We start from the raw sequence: 26,246 nt of genomic DNA, 5'->3' as shown, positions 1-26,246 counted from the left end.
TGGTCTTGATTGTTTCTGGCACCGTCGATAGCTGATAAATCTACACGCCAGTAGAGTAGAGCTAGTTCACAATTTCTTGATGTTGATAGTATGATCACTCGAAGAAGCTCATCACATTCTCTCTGAAACCCTTCATTATTGTATATGTTACGTTATATATGTCATATATCGAACCTTCTTCCCTTTCTGTTGGACGTTCATCATATAGATCTACATTCCCTTGCCAACCACCTATACGCCCTCTCATCATTGAACTCCTTCAAGAGCGGTCCAATCTTCTCGAATACTTCAGTATGATACTCGTTCAACCAATCTTTCTCCGTAGGGGATAAGAGCGAACTATCAACCAAGGAAGTTTGAATAGGACACTAAGTTAAAATGTGAAACCTCAGAATCAGCAAAAGGGTGTTTTGTTTTTCAATCATCTTTGAGACAACTCACCATGGCTATCCTCTCCAGAGTTAACCATCCTTTATTACCGAAATTCTCTTTCGTCTCCGCTCGGACGATGATATCAACACCTTCTATCCTTATTCCGAATTTCCCATCTGCGTAATAACCTGGTTCGTTGGATATCACCATACCCTCCACCAAGGGGACTTCGTTATATGCTGGTCTTTGACCTATACCTTGAGGTCCTTCGTGGACATTTAAGAATGAACCGATACCGTGGGATGTTGAGTGGCTGTTTCAAGGAGCAACGAAAGATCAGTCCAGAATATAGCATTACAATGATAGGTATATTTGGGGAACATACCGATAGTCCATTCCGTCCGACCATAACGCTCGTCTAGCTAGTATATCTCTGCGGAGCTCCTATGAGCGGTCACTGATCGGAAGCACAAGTTTGGCTTGGACTTACAGTATGTATCCTGTTAAGTGATGGCGATGTCATTTTTGGAACATAGTGAAGTAGGTCACCCCACTTACCGGTAGTACCCTGTGGGAAGACCGCGGTATCCAATGCTATTTCGATTTCATCAGCTACGGAGCATGTCGTCGTGTGATCCAAAACAGACTAACCTATATGACCTTGCAGCTATGGACCGATCAGCTGCGCAGCATCATTGCATAACATGAGTGGAACTTACAACTCTGGTAAATGCCCTCTTCTCCTCTTCCGTGGGTGTTCCAAAATGCTACGTGATGATCATGAACTCTATTGATCTGACAGAATACTTCTAAGACACTCACGAATGTCCTTGTGATATCAGTCGTGCCTGCACCGATATCAGCTATAGTACTTCCGGAAGTCATTCGTAGCTCACCATCAAGATATTGAGCTATTATACCCTTGTGTCAGCTGTGGATACTCAGTTGCTTCAGAGCAGTATTCCCAAAAGCCCACCTCCCGAGTCGCAAAGATACATCTGATCTCCATCTATTATTGCTGATCCCTCTTTGGGCGGAGCATAATGTATGATTGCTGTATCCTTCTCAATCAGTTCATCGGTACTTATACAATCATGAGGCAGCAACTTGGCTCACCTGCATTAGCACCCGTAGAAGAGATCGTTTCAAACGATAAACCCATGAACCATTGACCTCCCCTATAACGAAGGCGGGATCAGCTAAACTGATCCTTCCCTTTCTACTTTTCTGGCAGATCCCGTGACTTGACTCACTTTCTGTATTTTTCCAATACCAGTGCCGCATCGTACTCTGACCATCTTTCGCCGTTGTGCAAGACCTCTTCCAACCATGCGAAGTATCTCGCTAGAGCTACACCATCTCGTACATGCGATCGTCGGAAACCTTCGATTTCCGTCTGAGGGTAGGACCGAAATGTCAGTAGTCTGCTTGTATTCAAGTAAAAGTCGAATCGAAGACTCACAGCGTTCTTCTTAGCTTTGAACTCCTCGATAATCGATCTCCTAACTTCTACATTATCCTATTTTGACATGTGATTTTAGCGATCTATCAAATAAAGACACACATTGCTATCTGAACTATACTTACCTCTCCAACAGCTTCAGCGATTGCCCAACTAGTTTTCATCCCAATCAGAACTTTATCCGTCTTCACCACCTTTTCATCTTTCGACGTGTTATCCTCTTCTCCTTTCCTATCCGTTTTGGCTTTCTTGCTAGACGGTCCATCATCCATATCCACATCGTCCGATTTATTCACTTGTGACTGTGATCTCTCAACAGTCAACCTTTTCTGCCAACTTCCAAGCGAGTTCCAAATTTGATCATAATCCAATAAAGCGATTCCATTCTTATGCAAATATTCCCTAACGGGATCAGTCAGTGATTTGGGTGATGCGAAAAGTGTACAGTCGTCTCTTGTCAATATAGCATAAGCGAAGAAAACCTATGTATGCGGATTCCTATTAGTATTTCTTTCGGTGTGGGTGAGGATGAGGGCGATAATCAAATGATGGACATACAGGGTTATAAGGTATATCTGCGCCTCTAAGATTAAACAGCCAAGCAATCTCATCAAGACTCGTAACTATTGTACCTGGACTTCCGATCTTCTTGAGTTTATCCCTGATCCTACTTATCTTCGCTTCGACAGATTCACCAGTATATTGAGTCGATAAGTGGAATATCTCGTTGGTAGGTCTTGATGGCTTTGGTTGTTCTTCAGACCATATGATATCGATCAAGTTTTCTGTGATTGGTACTAAAGAGGAGTTGGTAGGAGATAGAGTGAGTGATGAGGTTAAATTTGTGGATTCAGACCGTGGGATGAGAGTGGGGTCGATGCCTATCCTAGAAGATGGTGGGAGGTCCTGTCAAGGATGAAACAATTGATCAATCAGCTTGCATTTCATTATAGTCCTCACCATGAAGCAATTAACTCGAAATACACTAACAGACTTGAGCCATGCTCCCCATGTTGGTATCTCCGGTAAGCCAGACTTCATCAGTGTCCATCTGAAATCATATGGGACGACCGAACATCAGCACATAGTTTTGGGGGCTGAATTTCAATGAGTACCGACTTACCCTTCTCCTAACTGCTTCTCAGCTTGTACCCAATATCTCCCATCTGTCCAGCACCTAGCTTCCGTATGCGTTATCACTGCACACCCAGCTGAACCCGTGAATGAAGTAATATATGATCGCCTAGCATCACATGGGGCGAGATACTCCGATGCGTCTACGTCGATTACCCGATTCCATCGAGTCAGAACATTGTCTTATTTCGCTTTGATATTTAGGTGAGGCCAACTCACGAGCGTCTTCTGAAGGTACCACACTATATCATGAGAATACATCAGCAGCAAGCTTTTGGGTAGTATGATGGTCTGACATACTACGCATCGATGTTCCTATCCCTCATCAACTCCCTCAACTTGGTTAATCTGGACATGGATTCTGATCGTGATGTCATCGTTGTTATGGTCCAAGTGGTGAGATGAGCCAAGTTGGAGATTCCTGGTTTTCCTTGATTGAGATACGCTGTCCGGGCGAGTAATGCCTTACCAAGAAGGAGCATTGGCTAGCTGTTGTTTGGTGACTGATGAATGGTGCACAACATGGACCAGAAGATGAGGATGGTCTCATGTGGTCACCGGTCACTGGACCTCATGTTTTGGCTCGCTTACTTCCGACGGAAAACACCGGGAACAACTTGCAACCCCGCACAGACCAGTCGATCCATCCGATGTATGAGTACGCTGACCAGATACAGAATATAAACTATATACAACTGAATGATCATCAAAAAGTGTATATATAACAATACTATCTGACTGCTATGCGAACCCAACAGCTAAGTACCAGGCAAAGCCACCGGCAGAACCCTTCTCAACCTCCAGCTAATCTGTAGGAAATTCGGTTCATTTTCGGGAGTGATAAATCCATGTCTTATTAGGAAGTCAACCAAAATCAACGCACAGTTCGGCTTGAATCTTCCAGTATGCAGAGTCTCGATGAGCTCTGGTATACTCATAAGCTAGAACAAGACCATGCCATCAGCATCCATTCAACGAAGTTCTATCAATCACGGGATCACTCACTGCAAATGACTGGACCTCGTCGTCATTCGGTTTCAACTTGATATATTCCGAAGAAGATGATGGGGGTAATGGTAGATCATATACATATGATACCTCTGCATACTCACTGCTCAGCTTCTTGATGGATCACGTATGAAGGGGAACCAATCCACTCACCAGGCTGAAGATACCCGTCATCTGCGATGTAGAAGTGGGTGGTAACTCCGGCATTCCTACAACAATGTCTGCCATTGGCTCTTGTATGGATGCGCCGTATGAAATGAAAATTAAACTTACTTGAGATACTTCTTTACGAAATGGGCAGGCAGACTAGCTTCTTCCTCACATTCCCTAATCATCGTTTCCAACGGTGTTTCACCAACTCCCATACTGCCCGCCACGGACTGAATAAGCAACATCAGTATTGTAAAACTTCTTCATTGGGAACGTGGAGCATACGTTATCCAATCTTCCTGGCCAGCTATTGATTCCAATACACACGTGATCAGTTATCATACTGTACACCCACGCTTAACAGGACAACTGACACTCACGTAGCTTTATTTTGACTTCTGGTAGGTACCCAAACTTTCATGTCTTTCCCTTCCCCTTCATAAGCTTGAACGGAAGTCATTGTAAGCTCGAACTTCCCGATTTGATATGGATAACTTACCAGTCATATGGGTACCGAATGTAGCTACCCCGAGTAACGCACATGCTGCATCTACCAAGTGAAAAGCGACATTCTTACCTGTAGCTATTTCCCAGCTTGAAGCTGCTTGTAGGCCAGAAGACTTTGATGATGCGTATACATCATAATCTTCTTTGCACCGACCTATCTCATGCGTACATCAGATAAGCTGCCTTCGCCTCTGTTCGCTCTCTGGCTCCAAGAGCATAAACATAGAGATTGATGTGGTGGATATATAGTAAAGTATTTTGTGCACTCCGAATCGGTCGACTAACCTGATAAGAGTTCAGGAAACTTCCCTTCATCTTTCCAATTCTCAATCGCCTCCGTCATGACCCTACTTATCTCTTCTCTTCCCTTCTTGACCAAATCGTCAGCGAAGAAGACACAAATCACTTTGCGTTCTTCCGAAGAGCTGTACTCAAATTGCCATATTCCCTCTGCTACCAGTCTCATCTCTGCAACTACATCCTGTTGAAGTAATCCAATAGGAGGTAATTTGTTTCGATAATCAGAGAGGGTAAGGTGGAACGGTATGTATGTGGAGGCAGAAAGGTCATAAGGGAAGTTATCAACCGCTTCGATGATGGGTAGGAAAGAATTAGTCATTGTGTGAATATTGTATCTGCGGTATAATAAGTATGCAGGCTAAAAGCTGGTCAATTAACCGTATGACAGAATTGTTACCTTGCTTCAGATGTTCCGATGAGGGTTGAGGTATATGTATACCTATGTATATGTGTATGTATGCATCTGTATTGTCCTTTAGAGTGAGTAAGTTCATGTTCGAAGGTACACAACAAAGCAAGTACTGTATTGACTCGATATTTCAAAATGACTTGGCGTGATGTGTACGAGTGAAGATCGTTCGATCAAAGGATCTCTGGCCCTCCTCGAATTTAGTAGCGTAGTATGTGATACAAGCAAGCTATGTTTGGGGGATTGCTCGCTCAAAGGATAAAAGATGCGTTATGTTGTATAACGATTTGATGAGGTGTCATGTCCTGTCGACATGAGTCCAGTATCATAACAAATACTGTCAGTGTTGTAAAACGCGTTTGTGATACACTACATCGCTTCACGGAGAGCACTGATCTCTATACTTCGGGAAAGGTAATGATCGGAGGAGGTTTCCGAGACTAATTCATCGTCAATACAGTATTTTCAACCAATGTGCATCGCCTCGATCAATCATCTAACCTGATCCGATCATACCGCACCTCATCTCCGACAGTAATTCTCCGATAAATCAACCTCGCTCCACCCCACCTGCAGTCCTGCAACATCCGTATGCTGATACACCCTGCCTCGCTCATCGACCCACCCTGTAAGCTCTGTTGACAAAGGATCGAATGACTGGTCTACTGGAGTCACATGGTTCATTGCATAGGATGACGGAATGCGATGACCTGTCTCAAACATTACGAACAGTGAGTGGGGCCGCACCGACGAGTCCTTCGGACAGCCGAACTGTAGGACGTAAGGTATAAATAGAAGTAGCAACATGTCATGTTCTTGGTTTTACTTTTCCTCTCCGTCAATACATTCAAACATACAATACAATTATCCCACTTATTAACTAGACCAAATAACACAATTATCCAGCAAAATGTTCATCCAATCTCTACTTCTCCCTCTTCTCGCTACCCTAGCCATCGCCTCCCCCATAACCCCAAGAGCTCAAGAGGGTAAACGAATCCGATCGCTCGCAAGTCCCGATTTATGCCTCACCGTCCAAAATGGATATGCCGCCTATGGTACCATCGTAGCTCTGACAGCCTGTTCGCAAGGCTCAGGAGGATACCTGGACCAATTCCAGTTCTTCTCTGCTGTCGGTCCTCAAAGGGGTCAAATCAAATTGATTTCCAACGAAGATATGTGTCTTGATGCAGATACTTCCAATGGGAATGGTGGACAGGTGACCATCGAGGCGTGTGAAGATGGGAAAGACTCGCAGGTATTTACTGTCGGTACGACTGGGACAGGGAGTGAACCTAACCTTAGATTGGCAATCGGACAAGATGAAGGTGAGTCATTATTATTCTCGTGACCTAGACTTACAATAGGTTCATCATGCTACATACTGATCTGTCTACCTCATATACAGCTCAATGTCTCGATGTAGTGAAGGACAGTACACCAATTCAAAGAAAACCATACGGATCTGAGAAAGATCTGCAAACTTGGGAATGTCATCCTACCGATCATCCCGATGCTCAACAAGTGAGTGCGAGTTCATTTCAACAGGATGTGCGGTGCTGACTATATATGCTTATAGCAATACTTTGAATTGGTCGCACCCGAGTCCGAGTAAACGAGTAGATGATCGATCGATAACGGTGTATCATAGCATCGCAAGAACAACAGATAATTCAAATGCCGTTGGACATTATATATGTATCTTACATGAAGAGTATAACATTCCCTTATAATAACATGATCATACGGTGAGAGTACGATGAGAGATGTATACAAGTACATGTTCATCTTGACTGTGGTTTTCGGTTAAAATGATGAATGAGAACTACGAGATTGGATTCCCGGCTATATCGGACGACCGAGTCGATTACTGCCACCACGACAAATGACTCATTCCATCTACAATTCACCTATATATATAGTTCATACTGAATACATTGTATCTCTCTGACTGACTATCAATAACAAACAGTCACAAACAACCCCAAGATGTCTCCCTTCGATAATGCTGTCATCGCCCCACCTCACATCCTCAAACTCCTAGATGATCTCCATGCCATCTCATCACAGCAGGAATCCCAAATTACCGCAGAGAGGCTACGTGACAAACAAGGCTTCGACGAGTTTATGAGAGATAAATTTATAGCACTGGATCAGGACAAATGTTGGTTCGTGTATCAAACTTGTTTATCAATAGGGGCGAAGAACGTTATTGAGGTGAGTCTCGGTCTACTCTTGCGGCCAAAACTGACCTGAGCTGAAACTTCTTGATTTTGGTTTCTGGTTCGTAACTAGGCTGGAACTTCATATGGCGTTTCTACAATCTACCTATCCCTCGCTCTGTCCCAATCATCCAAGATCTACGGACATAACCCAGGTAAAGTTGTAGCTACGGAGAATGAACCTTCCAAGATCACCCAGGCTAGGAAGTACTGGCAAGAATGCGGAGACGAGGTCGAACGATTGATAGATCTCAGAAAGGGGAATCTGTTGGATACCCTAGCGAAAAATCTACCTGATCAGGTGGATTTGTTATTACTTGACAGTATGTTTGTCTCTCTTATCAAGTCCTCTTATCTGATCTCATGATCTTCAAATGCTGAACTGTCGGATCTGACGTCTTCGTATTCAGTTTGGTCGCCTTTAGCCTTACCGACTCTCAAGCTTGTTCAACCCAGTTTACGCAAAGGTGCAGTGGTGATCATTGATAATATTGTAGGATCAGCAGATAGATATAAAGATCTCATTGAATATCTGAATGATGGGGACAACGGTTTTAACAATCTCAATGTTCCGTATAGTAAAGGACTAGCAATGAGCGTATATCAGGGGCGACAGGCATAAAAGGGGAATGGAAAGGGATACATGGCATGAGATCGAGCAAGATGGACCGGGGTTTCCGGTTGTACATGATATATGTAAGATGCATGTCATTAAGAACTTGTGATGTTATGCTTTGAAAGTTTTGATTTATATACAACTTGCTTAATGACATGAATCCATACTAAAACAATAATGGGTGTGTCACTTCAAGAAAACCCACACAAATAGACTTTCCACACTATCGCTCAAAATACCACCATCTCCTTTATTCTATCTCCCCTAACTCATCTCATACCTTCCTATACATTCCCTAAGTACCTCCAGTTGTTCGCCCAACCCAGCCTTGGTCTTATCATCCTCTCTCATAAGTCCATTAACCAACCTCATCAACCAGGCGAAATCAGCTTGACCGGGAATAGGTAATGACGACTTTCGCTTTTGGGTCAATTTCATCTTGAAGTCGTTAAAGAATTGATCAGAGACTGATTGAGCTCTGAGGACCACTTGGGAAGGTACACCTGCCATATGCGCGACGTCTATACCGTGCCATCAGCACATTACACATTAGCATTGCGTCGACTCAGATCAAGTTCCACACGCTCAGGGAGGGAGAGGAAGCGTAACTCACGGGTACCATGACTACTTTCTGCTACTCCAGGAATCAATTTGTACAGGAAGACGACTTGTTGAAGTTGATCATCAACGTGAGTCTGCATATGCATCTTTCGAATATTTGGATGATAAGTGAAATCATCGGTGAGGGAACCGTAGTGGGTCTGCACAATTCAAGACATGATCAGCTTGCTGCCTGTTAAAGAAAGTCGACAGGGATAAGGAAGTTGATCGATGCTTACGGCGAAAAATCCTAACGGTAGAGTATGTGTGGCCAGTTGATGCAGAACCGCTCCTGCAATCGCCATACCGTCGTAGGTGGAAGTACCTCGACCGAGTTCTACCAATGTCATCAGCTACTATTCCTGTGTAGTTACAAGGGACGGAATAACTGACCATCCAAAATGACCAATGATTTGGGTCCAGCATCTCGAAGTATCTTGGCACATTCATCCAATTCAACTTTGAACGTTGAGGCACTTGCAAACATATCTATGGGTGTTCACCATGTATCAGCAACCATCGTGCGCAATGCAGAATCCATCTTTTTGACGAATAGACAGCCAGCGCGGATTTGGCTCAACTCACTATCATATGCTCCCATCCTGGTTTGAATTCTATCAATAGGACTCAGCCTAGCCTTGGAGGCAGGTACATAACATCCCAACTGAGCAAGTATGACACCGGCAGCCGTCATTCTCAATAAAGTCGATTTACCAGCCATATTCGGTCCAGTCAACAGCACCTGTCTAGGTCGAGTGTCACCCAACTGGACATTGTTTGGTATGAACTCTCCTCGGGCGGACATCGAGGGATGTTTCAGTTCTTCGAAATCGACAAAAGCGAATGGAGATTCGATAATCTCAGGTCTACATTTGGGATCTTCCATGTCGCTTGATGCTTTTGATAGCGATACCAAACAATCCAATTCGGCGATAACTCTGAACGATATCACATGGCTTCAGCCTTCGATCGAACTTGATATCAGCAAAAAAGAGACTTACCGTACCGTCTTCAACCAGACCGCTCGGTCTTTATCAAATTCAGCTAAGAGCCTCTTGTAGAAATCTGCTCTAGTCGTATTCGCAATATCTCTAGCTTCTTGAATCTCATTCTTGAGCGACAAAAGACGCGGGGTGTAATATCGAGTGCAATTCTGATGCACCGCAAACCAACCAATCAATCGACCAGTTCCATCATGAAGTTAGATGAACATCAAACTTACTTTCGTTCCACTTTGTTTGATCCAATTGTCTGGTACTTTTGTAACCTTGTCTTTGACGTTTGGTACTTCGATTTGAAAGATCTCCTTGGCACCTTGTGCGCTGTGCCACCATTTTATGTTCTGAGCCCTAAAAGTCCAATCCATTCGATAGTACGTCAGATTCATTGTCATGTACTATTGATATCACACTCACTGTACATCTTTCTTAGCATGTTCCAAATAAGCATCCAAACGTTGTTCGATCTCAGCAACGGTGGCATCTGCAGAATCACATTCTTCGTCTGCACCAGGTTGAGGTAGAATCGAAATGGATTTATCTACGGTTATACATCGAGTTAGCCCGCTGATTTCATTGAGATGATAAGTCATACTCACCATTCTCTTCGACCACATACATAGATTGGATATGCTCGATGTGAGCGGATAAATCAGGTACGGAACGAAGTAGACCTGCTACACTGGGAGAGGTGAACTTTTCCGCTATGGTCCGTAGTTTCTCAACACCATGTTGCAAAGCTACGAATGTCTAATAGACCAGATATGTAATCAGTATTCAGTGTTTATGTTCCCAAGTAAGAGTTACTCACATCCATCACATTGAGGAATTTACTCTCTTTCTCACTTCCAGCGTGTATACGAGAGATCAATCGCTACGACCCAATCATTAGAATACAGTTGGTTCCAGTGACCTAGATATGACTCACCTCTAAATCGGGAATACCCTGACACAACGAGCGGAATTCATTTGAGAACGAGGTATCATTATTCATGAGATCTTCGATGGCATCTAGTCTGCCGAGAAAGTCAGTTGAGCGTTCGAGGCGTGAACGGACAGAGGACGACTGACCTATCATTGATGGATTTGGCATCTCTCAGAGGAGCCGTCAGCCAAATTCGGAACAATCGCTTGCCTATAATCAAACCATGTCAGACATGTCATTATGGTTTTAGCTGGAAGTTTAACTGACCGAATGGGGTGATACATCTTTGAAGTAAATCTAACAAGGTTCCTTCACTTCCTCCATCTCCATTGACCAACACCTGCGATAGTCAAACCAGTCAATCAGGTACCATTTGATTGTCAAGCAGCTTGGACTCTACTTACCTCCATATGTGCTAGCGTCTGACCATCCAAAACCAGACTTTTCCCTTCTTTGATCGGATCATACACATTGAAATTACTTTGGGATACCAGGTCCTTATCTAGCGACAAACTTCGAAGGTAGAACAGCAATCCTCCAAGTGCTTCCATGGCAACTCTGTTCTCCTGATACTGTCGAATAGCATCGGGTAATGGTGCTTTACCGGCTGCCAATCCCTCCTCGTCAACAGCGAAGAATTCAGATAGCTGTTCAAGGGTTTCCTGGGCCGAGCAGAACTCTTTGCCGTCTTTGAATGATTGCCATTGAGTCGAAGATGGTAGGATGTTCCTCAACATTCTGGTGGTGTTCACAGACAGATTACCCTTTATCAAGAGATATTTTAGCTGACTATCCCCATGCCTCGAGCCATGAAGGACCCTAGCTGGCTCACCTTGGCGTACACCAGTTCTCTCGGTCTGATCTGACGGAACATCGTCTCCAACCTTGTACGACACACATCATCCTCGAAAGCACTTATATCGAACGACCCGGTCGAGGCATCCAGTATACATACGCCAAAAGCAGAAGTCCCATCGAGATCAGATACGAATTCCTGTTTGACTGGAACGTCAGCTGACTAATCGGGATATACCATGCAGTTCATCAGTTCAGCCACTGACCTTGATAGATACACAATGATTCGCTTCGTCACTATTGAGATATGCTCCATCGACGATCGTGCCATTTGTGAACACTTGACGAAGCTCTCTGTTGACTATCTTCGGTTCATTGCTTTTGCCTTTATTTCGGATTTGTTGCCTGTCAACAAAGGGTATATAATCAGCCTCTTTTTTGAAGCGTTGCACATGATATTAATATGCAGTGCAGAAACTTACCCAATAGCAGTCTCGACCTGTTCGACAATTCCCACTTTATGACCAGCGGCCAGGAATTTGTGAATCCAGAATTCTAGTGATTGTTCTGGTACCCCAACCTGAGCAAGGAAGGGTACAACAACTCAGCGCCAGACAAACACCCCATCTATATGCAAGTAGACAACCAAACTCACCATCTTCATGTTCACTCTATCTGTCAATTTCAGGTCGAACTCCTGATGTCCGATATCTGCATCATTCTCATACAGCTCATAAAACTTCCCCTTCTGAAAGAAAAGTACCGTATCAAAGTGATCTTGTTTGATGTTCCAAAATTGAGCTTCGAAGTTTGTGAAGCCGTTCTGTTTGTCGGCGGTATCGAATCTCGCCTTTGGTATATGGACCGTCCTTTTATCATAATCGGGGTGATCAGGCGTGTGGCCCTCCTTATCCTGAGGATTTTCCAGGAAAGCATAACGCTTCTCCGCTTCTCGTTTTTGTTCTTTGGCTTCCAACTTTGACCGCTCAGCTTGGGTTAAAAAGATTGCGTCGGGGTCATTTGATCTAGAAACTCCACTGCCGCTATTGTGCCGAGAATTATTGATTAGTGGACGTGGACCAGGTCGAGCGGATGAGGAAGAGGCTTCCGCCAAAGTAGAGGTGTTATTGTCGTACCATGATGTGTTGGCTTTTTTGGGTGCAGGCTTGGGAGCAACGAATCCCTTTCCAGGAGCAGCCTTCTTCTTGATAGGTTCAGGCGAAGCGGAAAACGCTGAAGGGGAGCGTGATACTACGGAAGCTTCGTATGCCTCGTACTCATCGACAGCGGCAGCTGCGTAGTCGTCCTGTTAGTGATCACCCTTCTATACATTCCCATGATATAAAGGACTTACCCATGGCTGCATCGTCCTCTTCGTTGAACACGAAATCATCCCCATCTGGGTCTTCCTTCAAACTCTTTCTAGGTTTTCGACCTGATGACGAACAATCAATCAGCTGGACTCAAAGTAAACCTACGTTAGGGATGTGCAATGTGACACACCTGACTTGCCCTTAGGAATCACCTCTTCCTCGGATCCATCAGAGTCAGACTCTACATACATCACTTTCCTCTTTGCCCTTCGTCCCTGCGAACAAAGATGAGCTCTGGCATCTCAATCCAATTAGTGATGATAACAATGACTGACAAGCTTGATAGGCGATCCATCCGCTTCTTCCGCACCATCATCCATCTCTATATCCTCATCCACCTGTATCACTTTCTTCTTCTCGCTCGAATTGGCTTTAGCTGATGAAGGTCCAGATTCAGGAGGTGGGGTAAGTTCATCCTCACTCTCCACGAAGTTCTGTTTCCTCCCTACTAAAGGACTAGACTTGTTGACAAGGTCCTTCCCTTCGGTAGTTCGAACTACAGGTGAGCTGGCTGGACCGCCCACGCCAGCAGCAGCTGAAGAAGGTCTTCTGGTACCGTTGTTGGTCGTTGCAGGGGATGAAGTTGGATTGGTAGAAGGTGGTCTCGGACCAGGTTTTGGTGCTCCGAAGAAGGAAGCCAAGGTCGCTTGCTTCGTGCTACCGTGAGACATTGCCCATCAACAGCTGCAATCTGAAGGGTAGGACTCATATAACATACGCTTTTGCATCTTTTGGTGTTCCCTCTGGTTTTGTCTTCGCCATTGTGTTTAACGACCTCCCTGCCTAAGAATTGATGATTTGACTGAGAATGACGTCGAGGAATTGTTGAATGACTGGGTTTGGATGATAACGGGACGAGTATACTATCGGCCGGATAATCTAATCGACCTCGAGGGATGAGAACGCGTTTACGCGTTTTGATGAAGGAGAGAGTTTGAAGGAAAGTAATGTTCTCAACTGTCGGTCGCTAAGATCGGTCGGCCGATCGGGTGTATTCGTGGGAATCGTGGTCAGTCGTCAAAGGTGAGTAAGGTTGAGTCAACTCTCCCGTCTAGTAGATCTATCTGTGTCAAGCCAAGGTTGAATTGAATGATGGCGTTTAATTACGATACCCGTAGCTCACAAAGAAGAGGAGGAGGGATGATCGGACATGACATGACAATTGAGCAAGTGCCTCCACCATCGCGTAGTGTCTGTGTAGTCTCGGTGCTAAGCTAGCTAACCTTTCGGTTCCTGAGCGGTAAAAGCAGTGAACAGCCCCACCAAATAAATCCACGTCAGGCTGAAAGTGGTTGATAAAGTCAGATCAAGTCCAAATCATGGTTGACGTGGATGATCTTGACCGGATTTTCGCGGTGATTTGGGTGATATCACGTGATTTCGCAGGTGTTTTGGACCAGCCTCTCAGCCTTTCGCGTATTTTTGAAGTAGGAAAATGGAACATTACCTGAACACGAAAAGAGATCAATGGACGCGTCGTTTGTTGATCCACTCACTCTGGCACAGTAGCACTCTTACGCTATGTCATCCCTTCACTCAACATTACCTGTCACTCTATCCTGACTCTTGAGATCGATACACATATAAGGACATTCCCAACCGAAACATTTCCCTCTTCCCTCTTTTTCCTTCTCTTCTTCTAGATTTACATTCTATATCAAGGACATCACATTGTTATCGTTGAACGATCTTTACTATATCACTTCAGCCCTCTTACTACCACCATGTCAGTCATCGAGACACCTTCCAAGGCAGCTGCTTCTGCTCTTGCCGAGTTCAACCTCAATACCCCTAAAAAGGTATCTGAGCCTACTCTCCTCTCCAAACTCCAAGCTGTCTCCAAACCCACCGAGAAGCCTGTCGTAGTCGAGGAAGGTAAAGTAGAAGAGTACCGAACGAGATTCGTCGGTGATGTCGATTGTGAAGAGAAGGATGAACCCCTCTTGCAAGAAACCAACTCGCGATTCGTACTTTTCCCGATCAAATACCGAGAGGTGAGTTCAGCTTTCCAAACTGCAGCAAACCCCCTGGTTTATGCACGATAGCTGATCATGATTTTGTATTATAGATCTGGCAAATGTACAAACAAGCTCAAGCTTCTTTCTGGACCGCTGAAGAGATCAACCTTGCCCCCGATCTCCATGATTGGGAGAACAAGCTCAATGATAACGAACGATACTTCATTGAACGTGTCTTGGCTTTCTTCGCTGCTGTGAGTGTACACCACATTGCATCAACCACAGTACATGTGCTGACTATCCTCTGTCTCATAGTCCGACGGTATCGTCAACGAAAATTTGGTCGAGCGATTCTCAGCTGAAGTACAATGTGCCGAAGCTAAATGTTTCTACGGTTTCCAAATCATGATGTGAGTTCTCTCTTCCCATCTACTCATCCTTCCTCGTCACCCTGCTGACCTTACATTCACTATAGGGAGAACATCCACTCCGAGACCTACTCTCTCCTCATCGACACTTACATCAAAGACAACGACCAAAAGAACTTCCTTTTCGATGCTATCGACACCATCCCCTGTATCCAGAAGAAAGCTCAATGGGCTTTGAAGTGGATCACCGATGACAAGTCAACCTTCGCGGAACGATTGATCGCCTTCGCCGCTGTTGAAGGTATCTTCTTCTCTGGATCTTTCGCTTCCATCTTCTGGTTGAAGAAGAGAGGTTTGATGCCCGGTCTCACCTTCTCTAACGAGTTGATCTCAAGAGATGAAGGTCTCCACACCGACTTTGCCTGTTTGCTCTTCACCCACCTCAGGAGAAGACCTCACCCCGATACTATCTCTAAGATCATCAAGGAAGCCGTCGCCATCGAACAAGAATTCCTCACGGACGCTCTTCCTGTATCATTAATCGGAATGAACTCCAAGCTCATGTGTCAATATATCGAATTCGTCGCTGATCGATTATTGGTTGCCCTCGGTAACGATAAGATATGGAACGTCTCCAACCCATTCGATTTCATGGAAATGATCTCATTACAAGGAAAAGCAAACTTCTTCGAATCTAGAGTATCAGCCTACTCGAAATCAGGTGTCAACCAGTCTGTCGGTGCTACATCGGATCACTCAGCCGTCAAGGCTGGTTTCACCTTGGATGCTGATTTCTAAACACAAATAAAAACGAGTAAGAATTCTCTTGTACGAATGAAACCATATTTATATATACTTTTAGATTAGATGATGGACGTTTCCAAACTAGTGTAATTAATTTTTCTCATTAACTGTTGTCACAATTCTTATCTTTTGGCTGGTCTTGTACTTTGTAAGTACGTTTCGGACTACTGCTTCTTTTGTTAGATTTTTATATTTTATAGTAATGTTAGACTTTCTATCGTTCTGCTCGTCTTTACGAATTATCTTATGATAGGAATGACAAAATGCATGTTCACTGCACAGGATACTAGAGCTTTGTGGAGCTGAATGAATGAATGAATGCATGAATGCATGAATGAATGCTTCTACACTGTGTCATCGACATCCAGCATGAGGTCCTGTGGAATCACGTGATCTATCACTCCTACGCGTCATAATGCATCCACCAAAGCAAGTCGGCCGATCGTCAAACTGATACAGCAAGTAAGATATGAGATTCACTTTTGCTACCTTGATCCAAGCAAGGAAAACACAACTCAATCTCGTTGGTCAGTAACGAGACCAAATCGCGGTATTCACCTCACCTACGACACCCTCCCCTCAACGTCGATCGGTCGAAAAGCCTTTCCCCAGTGTTAAACAATGTTCACTTCCACCAACACTACTTTCGGAACGAGCCCTTTCCACATCTTCTTGAAACATGCTGGACCATCAACTTTACAATCTCGAGCTCGAACATTAACTTCTACTGCTAAGAGATCAGCTAGAACACATGGCAGCTTGAGTCATTATGATGTATTGAAGTTGTCAAAGAACTCGACAAAGCAGCAGATAAAAGCTAGGTTCTATGAGGTGAGTTGGGTTCATCAGCCTATGTCATGAGATATTCGATATATGTTCTTGATCATTTGGTTGATGACGATGAGGGAAGATCCACTTGACGATAGAACATCTTACTGACATTACCCGGATGGAATGGAATAGCTATCCAAGCAATATCATCCAGATGCCAAAGGTGGAGACACAGCGAAATTCCACGAGATAAACGATGCCTATGCTGTATTAGGTGACGATAGCAAACGGTGAGTCCGGATACTTTCACCGAGCCTCCCATCCCATGTCCAACTCGACCAGAATGACCAAGTTGATTGACAAGTTCATCTTCCTGATTGTGCAGTCGTCAATACGATACGTCACTCACACCTGCATCCCATCACTCACATCCATCCCGTACTCATCAACCCTACGGCCACGGTCACGGTCACTCATCGTTCTCACCTCGTGATCCCTATTTACATCGAGCAGCCCAAGGTCCCCATCGAGCATGGTCGAATACCAACTCTACAGCTTACAAAACTGGTCAAGCGCCCCGAACGGAAAACTACCAACCGTTTGGTAGAAAGACACCGCCGAATTTCCAGTATACTTACGAATACGATCTCAACTATAATCCCAATGCTCGAACTGCCAAACCTGGGGGTAAACGCAAAACGGGAGAGGACGGCGAAGGCGAGGGAGAAGGAGGTGGGGGAGGTGGGGTATGGAAGTTTTTGGTTACGGTCGGATTGATATTTACTGTTATCTCTCTTGGAGGTGGGTTAACGGCTAATTCGCAGGGGTCATATGATTGGGAAATAGTACAGAGCAGATGGGATGAAGAAATAGATGATAGACCAGGAATACAGGATAGAGATGAGGTAGCCGATTGAAATAGGAGAAACGGAAATATGAACATACATCATGCAATCCTCCGGTCTCCGATCATCCGCAATTGCACTTCACGACCACTTTACAGGATATGCAGAGAACCCTACCTCGAAACAACACCAACTTCATCTACCCTAGTAGAGAGCGAAGATATAGTAACGTCAATTTCAAGAATAGATTCAATTACGTGATACATCGTATAAGTATATACAACCAATAAATCTCTTAGTCCTCCTCTGCATATCACTCTTTTTTCTTCAGAGGTTCTCATGGCATTACACATGATACATCGCCTATTTTCTCTCACATGTGACTTGCAGCAATCTGTCAATCTATCAATCACTCAATTCGCTCCGTGGCTCCCCAGCTAGAAATCTACTAGCTCTAGCTGAGAACGGCGAACCAGATTTATCCCTTTTCATTTCTACTGTAGTATCTTTTGTCCTACTATCATGTGAATTCGATCGAGTCGTTGATATCTTCGCTTTTTCAAGCGTATTTAAAAACTCTTGTACTTCCTCTTGATCATTTTGGACATATGCAATTTCAAATCCATCATCTTCCCTTCTGTTCTTATTTGTCAATTCATCTAAAGTATGTTCCATCCTTGCAAATTCATATTTGCCCTCATCAGTCTTCATGGACCAATACCATCTATCCCCTCTCAGATATGCTTCAGCTTCTGCATCCCTCTCTTCCGCCGAACCATAGAAACTGCCAAGGAACTTTTCTTTCCCACATGAGCATCTTGAATCAATCATAATTCTAGGTAATGCCACCAATTTATACCTGTATTTCTCTGATCGTTTCGTATATTTATATCTCGATGGATCAAGTTTATATATCATTCATTCACCCACCTTGTCATCTACCGAATCCGAGTCTGTGAAGGTATTGGTAAGTGGATCGTATGGTCTTCTGAGTTTTGAGAGTTTATTGGTATTTGAATATCGCAAATCAATAGTCCGATCATCAATTGTTGGTATTTTCTGTCCTTGCATATACGGTGATGGGCCGTTAGTAGGATGAGTCGGACTACCGTTAACAAGTGATGAATAAGTATCGTTAAGCATGGAAGTAGCTGATTTTACCAAATCGGATCTGGAAGCTTTCGTAGCGTATTCTGTACCTAACGTAAATGCTTTCATACCCATATTCGAAGCTTTGGTTAAAAGATTTCCAGATGATTTGGTTATATTATCCAGATCCCACTCCTGTTTGGAACGTGAGGTAATATCTCCTTGACCATTCGGTGAAGTGGGTATTTTGGCTGGGTCGTGGATCTTATCATATTCGGATTCGGATTCATTGTGAAGGTTCTGTTGCATTGTCGAGGTCGTATAGTGTTGATGGGTTTTCCTTGAGATTCGGATAGATCGAGTGAGGATTAGATTAGCATGTGAAAGCAAGAACAAATGAGAAGAAAATAAATTTCACTCGATTGAGTAATCATATCAAATGTATATAAATTAGAGTCAAACCCAGTCAAACCCTAGCTCTGACCGACAGGTCTCCTCTTCTCTGTTTGCCAAACAAAGGACTTCGACTTGATCGGTACACGAATAGCAAAGTCTTCTTGGCTTCATGATCAACAAAGGTGAGAACGTTCGAGACTCGTTTCGATCCAGAATCAACTGTTCCGTCCACTACTACGCTGGAGATTCGTATCGAAACAGTTGACCGATAAACACGGTCTTGCATGTTGGTATCTGCTAGACGAAGGAAGCATATATTCTGAACATATTGGTGATGGCTAGTATCAACCCGAACTTCACCAAATCCTCATTAGCCTTCATGCAACAGAGGCGTAAGACGCAATCGTCCGTCAGACCAAATCTCGCCGTAACGTATGATCAGTAATAACCTATACGATCCTCATCTCAGACGTGCAACATGTTGATTTTTGATCATGTGTTTTGAAGTAAATACCCTAAAACCTCAATGCATAGCATAGAATCCCATCTGCATCCGCCCTTAGTAGACGAAAGCAAGGATTTTACCACCGACGTGCTTGTTTCTGGCTTCTTGGTGATCCATGATACCGGCAGAGGTGGTGAGGATGATCTTACCGAAAGATCGAGCGGGGAGAAGGAGGGCAACCCATTGTTCGACTATTCAAGTGCAAACAAATCAGTCTGACTGTACGATATCTCGGTTGAAAAGTGAGGAGGATGACTTACTAGCGTCAACGGCGATGTTGAATCGGGGAGAGATCACACCACATTTGTTCAATCGACCATTAAGTTGGATAACAACTTTTCCACCTCGGTGGTCATCGATGATCTCGAATTCACCAATGTAACCTATATCATACGAACGACAAATCAGTATTTAAATTCCACTGCGTTGATATAAGATTTATGTCCCCTTTTTCAATGGATTGATAAAGTCTATGAAACTGGCCATGCGGCCTCGAATCTAACTTGATCAAAAGAATTACGAAAAAGGGAGGAAGAACCGCTCTTCCGAAGACTTAAAGCCTCGCCTCGGTAGGAATAACGTGTAAAGGCAGTTATACTCCGGGTACATGTTGAAGGATATGAAAGACATATAAATCAACCAATGAGAAAAAATACTCACCGTGCTTTTGCATGACGGAAAGTACCTTGATAACTACCTTTGAGGAAGGTCTGATGAGAACTTGTCTCTTTCCTCGTCTTTCGGCGTTGACGATGTTGTTCTGCAAATTGACAAGGCGGATATTAGCTATTGTCCTATTCCATCTCGCATATCATCCTTCTTCATCTTCCCCCTCTTCTCATCTATCCATCCATCTCGTTCCTCCTCCCATACTTTATCAGACAAAGATAAACCACGTACGAGGGCATCGTTAAGTACTGAAGCTCTAACCATTTTGACTGATTTTTGAGTTGGTTTTGGGTGGTTTTTCTGTTTTGTTCAAGTAGGAAGAAGTATAAGCTGAAAAGGGCTTTTGCTAACTCAGTGCGGGTGTGTCCTTACTTAGACAGCCGTATAGAGTATCCGGTGAGCAAAAGGGCTTTTTTTAGGTGGTTGGCTAGATCGATGAAGAAGAAGATTATTCGATATTTAGACTTGCTGCATGCAGCTGGCTGGTGGCATCGACCATGAACAATTTGGTGATTTTTACCATGAGGTACGGAGTTTCTTGAAGTGAAAAGAGAGAACGCCGATGTGGCACCAATGCCGATAACCACGAGCCCTCACGCGTGTACCACGTGTAAAATGTTTTGACGAAATGTTCAGTGTCCACCCATGTAGCTAGGTGTCTGTGAGCGCGGATGTACATATCGATAGTCATATCGATTCAGCACGATAGGTCGAGTTGCTCGATACTGGACGGCGAACCAGCAAGATGACGACTCTCCCCCGGACGAAGCTTGCCCCTTCCGCTATGCCGTCACAGCCCCCAACCGTGATAAAAGCAGTGAAAGTCGTGGCTGCTAATGGCGCTCAAACCATCCGAGCTCAATCGAAGAAAGACAAGACGAAGGCTGCGAACGGACAAGATGGTGTGGATAGAGCAGGGATGAGCAAAGATGTGGTCAAAGCTGTTCTGGCAAGTCCGTTGACTGTAGCTTGGTATGTACAACACACCTTACATAGCCAAAATCAATGACGATAGAGCTGACCTTCGGCGCCATGTGTATAGGCCAAATATCCCTCGACATCTGCAAAATGCTACTCTGCATGCATTGAAGGAACTCGTACCTCCCGAAGTTGCTGATTACCACGTATCCAGAGCGAGATGTCATCAAAGAGAGAAACGAAAACATAGGAAGATAACGCGGAATGCGAATGGCAAAGGGGGTCAAGAGAAATCAGACGCTGATGGAAAAGACGTTGAAATGAAGGAAGGAATCAGGACCACTTCGAGTGCGGAAGACACGACGAGTAGTGGAGTAGGGACCAAAAGGGTCTCTATCGAACTTCCTACAGACGAACCAGCACAAAAGAAAATGCGACTGGATGAAACTGGAGAAGCAGAAGGAGGAGGTGAAGGTGAATCAGGATCTAAACCTGTCAAACCAGAAATACTATCGCACATGGTTTTAGGGATAAATGAAGTGCTCAAATCTCTGGAATCGCAAATATCGGATTTGAGAATCCGCATAATGATCATGGGAGATACATTAAACGGTGTACCTACGACTTTGGCTAGAAACGAGAAAGGTCCTACCAAAAATCATTTGTTACCTACCGCACCTAGATCACCTTCACTCTCTCCCGTACCCGAAGCTGAAGTCACCAAGGACAGTGACCAAGCTAAAGCTCTGAATCAAGGTATATCACCATTGGAATTTATAATCGTTCCGTTATTATCCATCAATCCACCTTCGCTAGTCTCGCCAATTCCACAATATTGCGCGACGTATAATACTTTGGTATATCAGCACAACCAGTTAGCTAAGATATGTAAGACCCGCTTGAAAGCTGGACAAGTTGAGAAAATTGTTAGCGGGGAAAAAGAGGAAGTGAGAGTCGTTCCCCTTGGTGCGGTAGAGAAGGAGATGGCGGAGTTGGTAGGATTGAGAAGAGTCGCGTGTCTGGGTGTAAGAGTAAGTCAAAGCAGATTTACACTGCCTCAAATCGACTGATTGACAGATGGTATATATCTACAGATTTCACACCCCTCTATCTCACTATTACAGAACCTCTTGCCTAAAAGTGTACTACACTCACCCAGACATTCAATAACTTTACCTATACCTACATCATCATTGAAAGCACACGACATAACACAATCGACTGAAGGTGCGAAAACGACCACCAAAGTGAAACCTCCAATAGCCGGTGTTCATTATGCGGATCTGCATATCAAGGGGATCAAAACGAAGATGCCGGTTGATAATGCCGCTAGGAAAGCTAAGAGGTTGGAGGAAGTGAGGAGGAAGAGGGTCGAAGCGAAGATGAAAAAGAAGGAGCTGAGGGTGAAAGGCAAGCAGAAGGAGAAGCAGTCACAATAACCCGTTGCTTGCTGGGTAGGACTTTTGGAAGATGATACGTGTATGAATATCCATAGTTTGATGCAGGCTCACGCTTCTGTGGTCTTAACATTATCTGTCATCTGGCATCTTGGTACTGTCAGATCGCCAAGGCGTTCTATAGCTTCACCTTCATTTTCACCATCTGCTTTTAATTCAGCAGCATAAACGATTTCTTGGAATGTGATATGAAACTGCATACCATCGCATGAACACGTCACCATATGCTTACATTGATCTGGCCATTCGACTGCGTAACCAGGGATTTCAACACAGTACGGGGTTATGGGCAAATTAATCCGAGACCAGTTACTTGATGAGACCTGATCTAAAAATGGATCCGCAGGGCTGATCGAGCAAAATCTCAAACCCCGATATTTTGGGACAAAGGCTACAGGATACATGAATCGGGGGACCAGGACAGACATCCGGTAGTCGCACAAATCTCTGCTCAAATATGAGACGCCCTTGCATGAAAATTTGGTACATATGGTGAGGTCCGGCCTCCAGTCTGTGCGCAAGATCTGCAGGATGATGATCGACGCCACTGCTACTTGGAGTTACGTACCTTTTCATGGTCGTTCGCCGAGCTCACAAAACTGCAACTTTGGAATTTTTTCTTTACTCGTCCAGGGATTGCACCTGTCACGGGAAGAAAGATTTCGGTAAGTTGGTGTAAAGGCACCATACCACCTAGTTTTTACGATATCATAATCGTATGGGAACTCTTTTTCCTGTGGATCACCCAGAAAGTACTTTCGTAATCGTAAATAACGTTAGAAGCACCACCAGACTAACAATGGGACACAAAAAAATGTGCGGAGGTTGGTGTCGCCATTGGTCCATCCTTACACACAGTTGCAAAACCTGTAATATTCAGCTTTCCCATACTGTACAACACTTTCGCCGCTGTCATCATCAACATTGAACGATTCTCGAACAGTACCAGGTGTAGGAGAACAGAAATAATGGCACCTATCATACCTTCCAGACCCAATAACCCCCATCGCAATTCATCCAATACCTCTGCGTCATCATCCTTCCGATCATTGTTCACTCAACCCAATAGCAAACTTTCGCAAATCGTAGGAGAGGAGAAGATAGAGGATAATAGGATATTACCAGTCAAGGATTTTCCACCTCAAGCTGAAAGGAGAAGATCATCTGCACCTACTCTAGCGGTCGAACCTGATTCTGAGAATGGTAGTTCTAGTCCTAGCCCTCAACCAAAGGATGAACTGCCAGAACAAACGAATACCCCAAGATCAGAGATACTTCACAAGCGATCACATTCATTAAGGAGGAAACCTGTACCATCCCTATTGCTCAATGCTGAGAGTACATCGACACCTTTACCGTTACCGTTACCGATGGATCATCCGTTTGCCACCAAACACAATAAACATGATAATACGTCAAGTAGCTTGAAGAGCTTTTCGACCGGTAACAGTGCAACATCAAGCATTAATCTCAATCCTGTGCTGACTCCTGAGAGGTCAACGGGAAGAACTCCCCCACCACCTAGGCGAACAGTCAATTCACCGAAGGAAGATGAGGAGAGTATGGTAATTAGGAAAAAGAAGAATGCTAGACCTGATACCGCTGGGACATTTGGTGGTAGGCAATCTTTAGATGAAGATAGACCTGCGACTGCTACGGAAAATCGTAAAGGACAATTATCGAGGATAGATAAGGAAGATGCTCTACACGCTCGTATGATCTCCCTTTCTCTCGATCGACCTTTACCTCCCACCCCAACTGGCCCCGAAGATAAACAGCTTCAAGTCCCTCCTTCGACAACTCTTTCTCCCAAATCAAGCCCTCCTCGCATCACCAGACCATCGGCCGATACAAACACATCAAAAAGCATGGACCTATCTAATATCTTGCGTCAAAGCCCTTCCATCCCGTTACACACCTCTTTACCCATGAGCAAGAATGGTTCATCAGGATCCGGTTCCGGTACAGGCAGTGGGTCGAAGTTCAGGTCCAAGATACTGAACAGATGGGATAGTTCCGAGAAGGTCAAGAAATCTTCTGCCCCCTCCTCCCCAAGTAAGAAAGATACCAACAAGGTAGAAGAAGAATTTAGTGTAGATCGTATACCTTCCAAGAAGGATTTATGGGAAGCTGGAACGTGTTTCTTGAGGGATGAAGATGGCGATCTAAAATGTTTTGGTGATTTGTTTCCTAGATATCGAGAGGATACATCATCAACTTTGATTGATGATCATCAGAATGACAAATCTCAGAGCAAAGGTAAAAGGAAGGAGAAAGAGTCTGCTGCTTCAGCTGGAATGGAGAAATCAGCAGCTTATTCTGGACCCTCAAGTCAAAATCAAGTTGAGAATAAAGTATACAAAACGGTCGTTTTCTTCATTAGACATTTCTGGTGTGGACAATGCCAAGATTATACGTTCGCTTCTCTTTCACTCCTTGATCCGGTCGCGTTGGAGAAAGCTGGTATCAGAGTAGTGGTAATTTCCAATGGAAGTTGGAAGATTATAAAATCTTATAAGAAGTTGTTCAATTGTCCGTTCCCTATTTATGTGGATGGACCTAGGAGATTGTATCAGTTGATGGGGTTAGTCAATAACTTTTGGCATCTCAGCAAACATGTCTTGAATCCTTACTGATGAACGATGGGTCGAATAGGATGACGAAGATGACAAATGACTTTGGGCCACTATTCAAAGGTAGAGCAGCATATCATCAACGTACGGTCCCTGGACAACTGGTCCATGGATTAGGTGTAAGTCTGCATCACCTCTTCCTGTCTCCCTGATCGCAGCCAGGCTGACTGATGGTGCTCACTTTAGAACGCGTTCTTCCGTATGCCACTTGCCAATCCTGGTACTCTCACTCAACTAGGTGGAGAGTTCATTCTTACTCCTGGATGGAATTGCGAGTTCGCACATCGGATGACGACCACTTCGGATCACATGGAAGCACCCGACGTCCTTCGTCTAGCAGGCTGCGTCCATCCTACTAAATCAGATGCGGTGGAGCTTGAGTTGGCAGATTCGCAGAAAGCCGAGTTGGAGAAGTTGGAGAAGGAGATGAAAGAATGGCAAGAACAAAGAGTGGCTGAACTAGAACGGTGAGTTGTCAATTCTATTGATTCACAAAAGCAATGTATTGATGAAGATGTGTGACAGAATTCGACAGAAGAAGGCTGCTAGGCGAGGTGTGACATATGAGCCTTCGAGAAGAGACTCGGATTTCACCTTTTTAGAAGGCGAGAAGGATCTATCCGATTTCTCTTTGGAGAAAGAAGTCAACCAGGCTTTGTCATCGCCGAAGGAACTCAAAGAGATTTTGAGTCGGGTCAGAGAACCATCGGAAGTCGATGCTAGATTAGAGGACGCTCTACAGATACATGAGTCGAGAGAAAGGGAAAAATTGGCTGCAGGACAACTGATGTTGGCACGAGGGAAGGGTGACTTGGAGGTCCAACTGGATGGTGCCAAGGCATACTAGGTATCTATAATCAGTCAAGTACTCAAATGCATTTGTTGTATGAAGGGTTTTGCCTCCACTTGTGCAGCAATAATCGGGCCGTTTGTAGAAGACGTTTGATTTTATTTTACCCCGA

The 26,246-nt window shown here is 44.3% G+C and overlaps 11 protein-coding genes across 11 annotated transcripts; 6 read left to right on the top strand and 5 right to left on the bottom strand.

Moving 5' to 3' along the window:
- Positions 1–200: 200 nt before the first annotated feature.
- Positions 201–3,345, bottom strand: L199_002706 (uncharacterized protein; the record flags this gene model as incomplete). The annotated part of the gene is made up of 18 exons (XM_064888445.1): positions 201–368; positions 442–685; positions 758–805; positions 927–966; positions 1,024–1,039; positions 1,092–1,139; positions 1,195–1,220; positions 1,269–1,283; positions 1,349–1,426; positions 1,489–1,550; positions 1,626–1,768; positions 1,835–1,891; positions 1,960–2,316; positions 2,393–2,740; positions 2,825–2,885; positions 2,958–3,111; positions 3,188–3,210; positions 3,269–3,345. 18 exons carry the CDS (start codon positions 3,343–3,345, stop codon positions 201–203), a joined length of 1,965 nt encoding a protein of 654 aa, XP_064744517.1.
- A 381-nt stretch (positions 3,346–3,726) lies between these two features.
- L199_002705 (uncharacterized protein) lies at positions 3,727–5,252 on the bottom strand (the record flags this gene model as incomplete). Its single annotated transcript, XM_064888444.1, has 8 exons — positions 3,727–3,909; positions 3,974–4,068; positions 4,130–4,185; positions 4,250–4,356; positions 4,412–4,433; positions 4,507–4,570; positions 4,626–4,787; positions 4,919–5,252. 8 exons carry the CDS (start codon positions 5,250–5,252, stop codon positions 3,727–3,729), a joined length of 1,023 nt encoding a protein of 340 aa, XP_064744516.1.
- Positions 5,253–6,252: 1,000 nt separating this feature from the next.
- Positions 6,253–6,957, top strand: L199_002704 (uncharacterized protein; the record flags this gene model as incomplete). Its single annotated transcript, XM_064888443.1, has 3 exons — positions 6,253–6,670; positions 6,751–6,866; positions 6,922–6,957. 3 exons carry the CDS (start codon positions 6,253–6,255, stop codon positions 6,955–6,957), a joined length of 570 nt encoding a protein of 189 aa, XP_064744515.1.
- Positions 6,958–7,331: 374 nt separating this feature from the next.
- L199_002703 (uncharacterized protein) lies at positions 7,332–8,186 on the top strand (the record flags this gene model as incomplete). Its single annotated transcript, XM_064888442.1, has 3 exons — positions 7,332–7,559; positions 7,638–7,887; positions 7,975–8,186. The coding sequence occupies 3 exons, from the start codon at positions 7,332–7,334 to the stop codon at positions 8,184–8,186; spliced, it is 690 nt and encodes a 229-aa protein (XP_064744514.1).
- Positions 8,187–8,444: 258 nt separating this feature from the next.
- Positions 8,445–13,633, bottom strand: L199_002702 (uncharacterized protein; the record flags this gene model as incomplete). Its single annotated transcript, XM_064888441.1, has 22 exons — positions 8,445–8,701; positions 8,794–8,941; positions 9,020–9,117; positions 9,174–9,269; positions 9,366–9,718; positions 9,782–9,933; positions 10,003–10,129; positions 10,196–10,319; positions 10,378–10,528; positions 10,590–10,652; positions 10,707–10,794; positions 10,850–10,913; positions 10,971–11,043; positions 11,108–11,467; positions 11,536–11,697; positions 11,765–11,903; positions 11,981–12,078; positions 12,154–12,791; positions 12,853–12,933; positions 13,002–13,086; positions 13,147–13,528; positions 13,590–13,633. 22 exons carry the CDS (start codon positions 13,631–13,633, stop codon positions 8,445–8,447), a joined length of 3,783 nt encoding a protein of 1,260 aa, XP_064744513.1.
- Positions 13,634–14,595: 962 nt separating this feature from the next.
- On the top strand, positions 14,596–15,995 carry L199_002701 (uncharacterized protein; the record flags this gene model as incomplete). The annotated part of the gene is made up of 4 exons (XM_064888440.1): positions 14,596–14,865; positions 14,940–15,083; positions 15,145–15,239; positions 15,305–15,995. 4 exons carry the CDS (start codon positions 14,596–14,598, stop codon positions 15,993–15,995), a joined length of 1,200 nt encoding a protein of 399 aa, XP_064744512.1.
- A 627-nt stretch (positions 15,996–16,622) lies between these two features.
- Positions 16,623–17,689, top strand: L199_002700 (uncharacterized protein; the record flags this gene model as incomplete). The annotated part of the gene is made up of 3 exons (XM_064888439.1): positions 16,623–16,832; positions 16,965–17,062; positions 17,158–17,689. 3 exons carry the CDS (start codon positions 16,623–16,625, stop codon positions 17,687–17,689), a joined length of 840 nt encoding a protein of 279 aa, XP_064744511.1.
- Positions 17,690–18,022: 333 nt separating this feature from the next.
- L199_002699 (uncharacterized protein) lies at positions 18,023–19,015 on the bottom strand (the record flags this gene model as incomplete). Its single annotated transcript, XM_064888438.1, has 2 exons — positions 18,023–18,412; positions 18,548–19,015. The coding sequence occupies 2 exons, from the start codon at positions 19,013–19,015 to the stop codon at positions 18,023–18,025; spliced, it is 858 nt and encodes a 285-aa protein (XP_064744510.1).
- A 646-nt stretch (positions 19,016–19,661) lies between these two features.
- L199_002698 (40S ribosomal protein S22-A) lies at positions 19,662–20,540 on the bottom strand (the record flags this gene model as incomplete). Its single annotated transcript, XM_064888437.1, has 4 exons — positions 19,662–19,798; positions 19,868–19,990; positions 20,268–20,367; positions 20,508–20,540. 4 exons carry the CDS (start codon positions 20,538–20,540, stop codon positions 19,662–19,664), a joined length of 393 nt encoding a protein of 130 aa, XP_064744509.1.
- Positions 20,541–21,021: 481 nt separating this feature from the next.
- On the top strand, positions 21,022–22,633 carry L199_002697 (uncharacterized protein; the record flags this gene model as incomplete). The annotated part of the gene is made up of 3 exons (XM_064888436.1): positions 21,022–21,248; positions 21,319–22,225; positions 22,289–22,633. The coding sequence occupies 3 exons, from the start codon at positions 21,022–21,024 to the stop codon at positions 22,631–22,633; spliced, it is 1,479 nt and encodes a 492-aa protein (XP_064744508.1).
- A 986-nt stretch (positions 22,634–23,619) lies between these two features.
- Positions 23,620–26,131, top strand: L199_002696 (uncharacterized protein; the record flags this gene model as incomplete). Its single annotated transcript, XM_064888435.1, has 4 exons — positions 23,620–25,235; positions 25,307–25,403; positions 25,471–25,751; positions 25,810–26,131. The coding sequence occupies 4 exons, from the start codon at positions 23,620–23,622 to the stop codon at positions 26,129–26,131; spliced, it is 2,316 nt and encodes a 771-aa protein (XP_064744507.1).
- Between the last annotated feature and the right edge of the window lie 115 nt (positions 26,132–26,246).

Source organism: Kwoniella botswanensis, chromosome 1 (genome assembly GCF_036426115.1).
Source record: "Kwoniella botswanensis chromosome 1, complete sequence".
Classification (NCBI taxonomy): Eukaryota; Fungi; Basidiomycota; class Tremellomycetes; order Tremellales; family Cryptococcaceae; genus Kwoniella; species Kwoniella botswanensis.
Note: the sequence above shows the minus strand (reverse complement) of the source record. Positions and strands in the feature narration are given on the sequence as shown.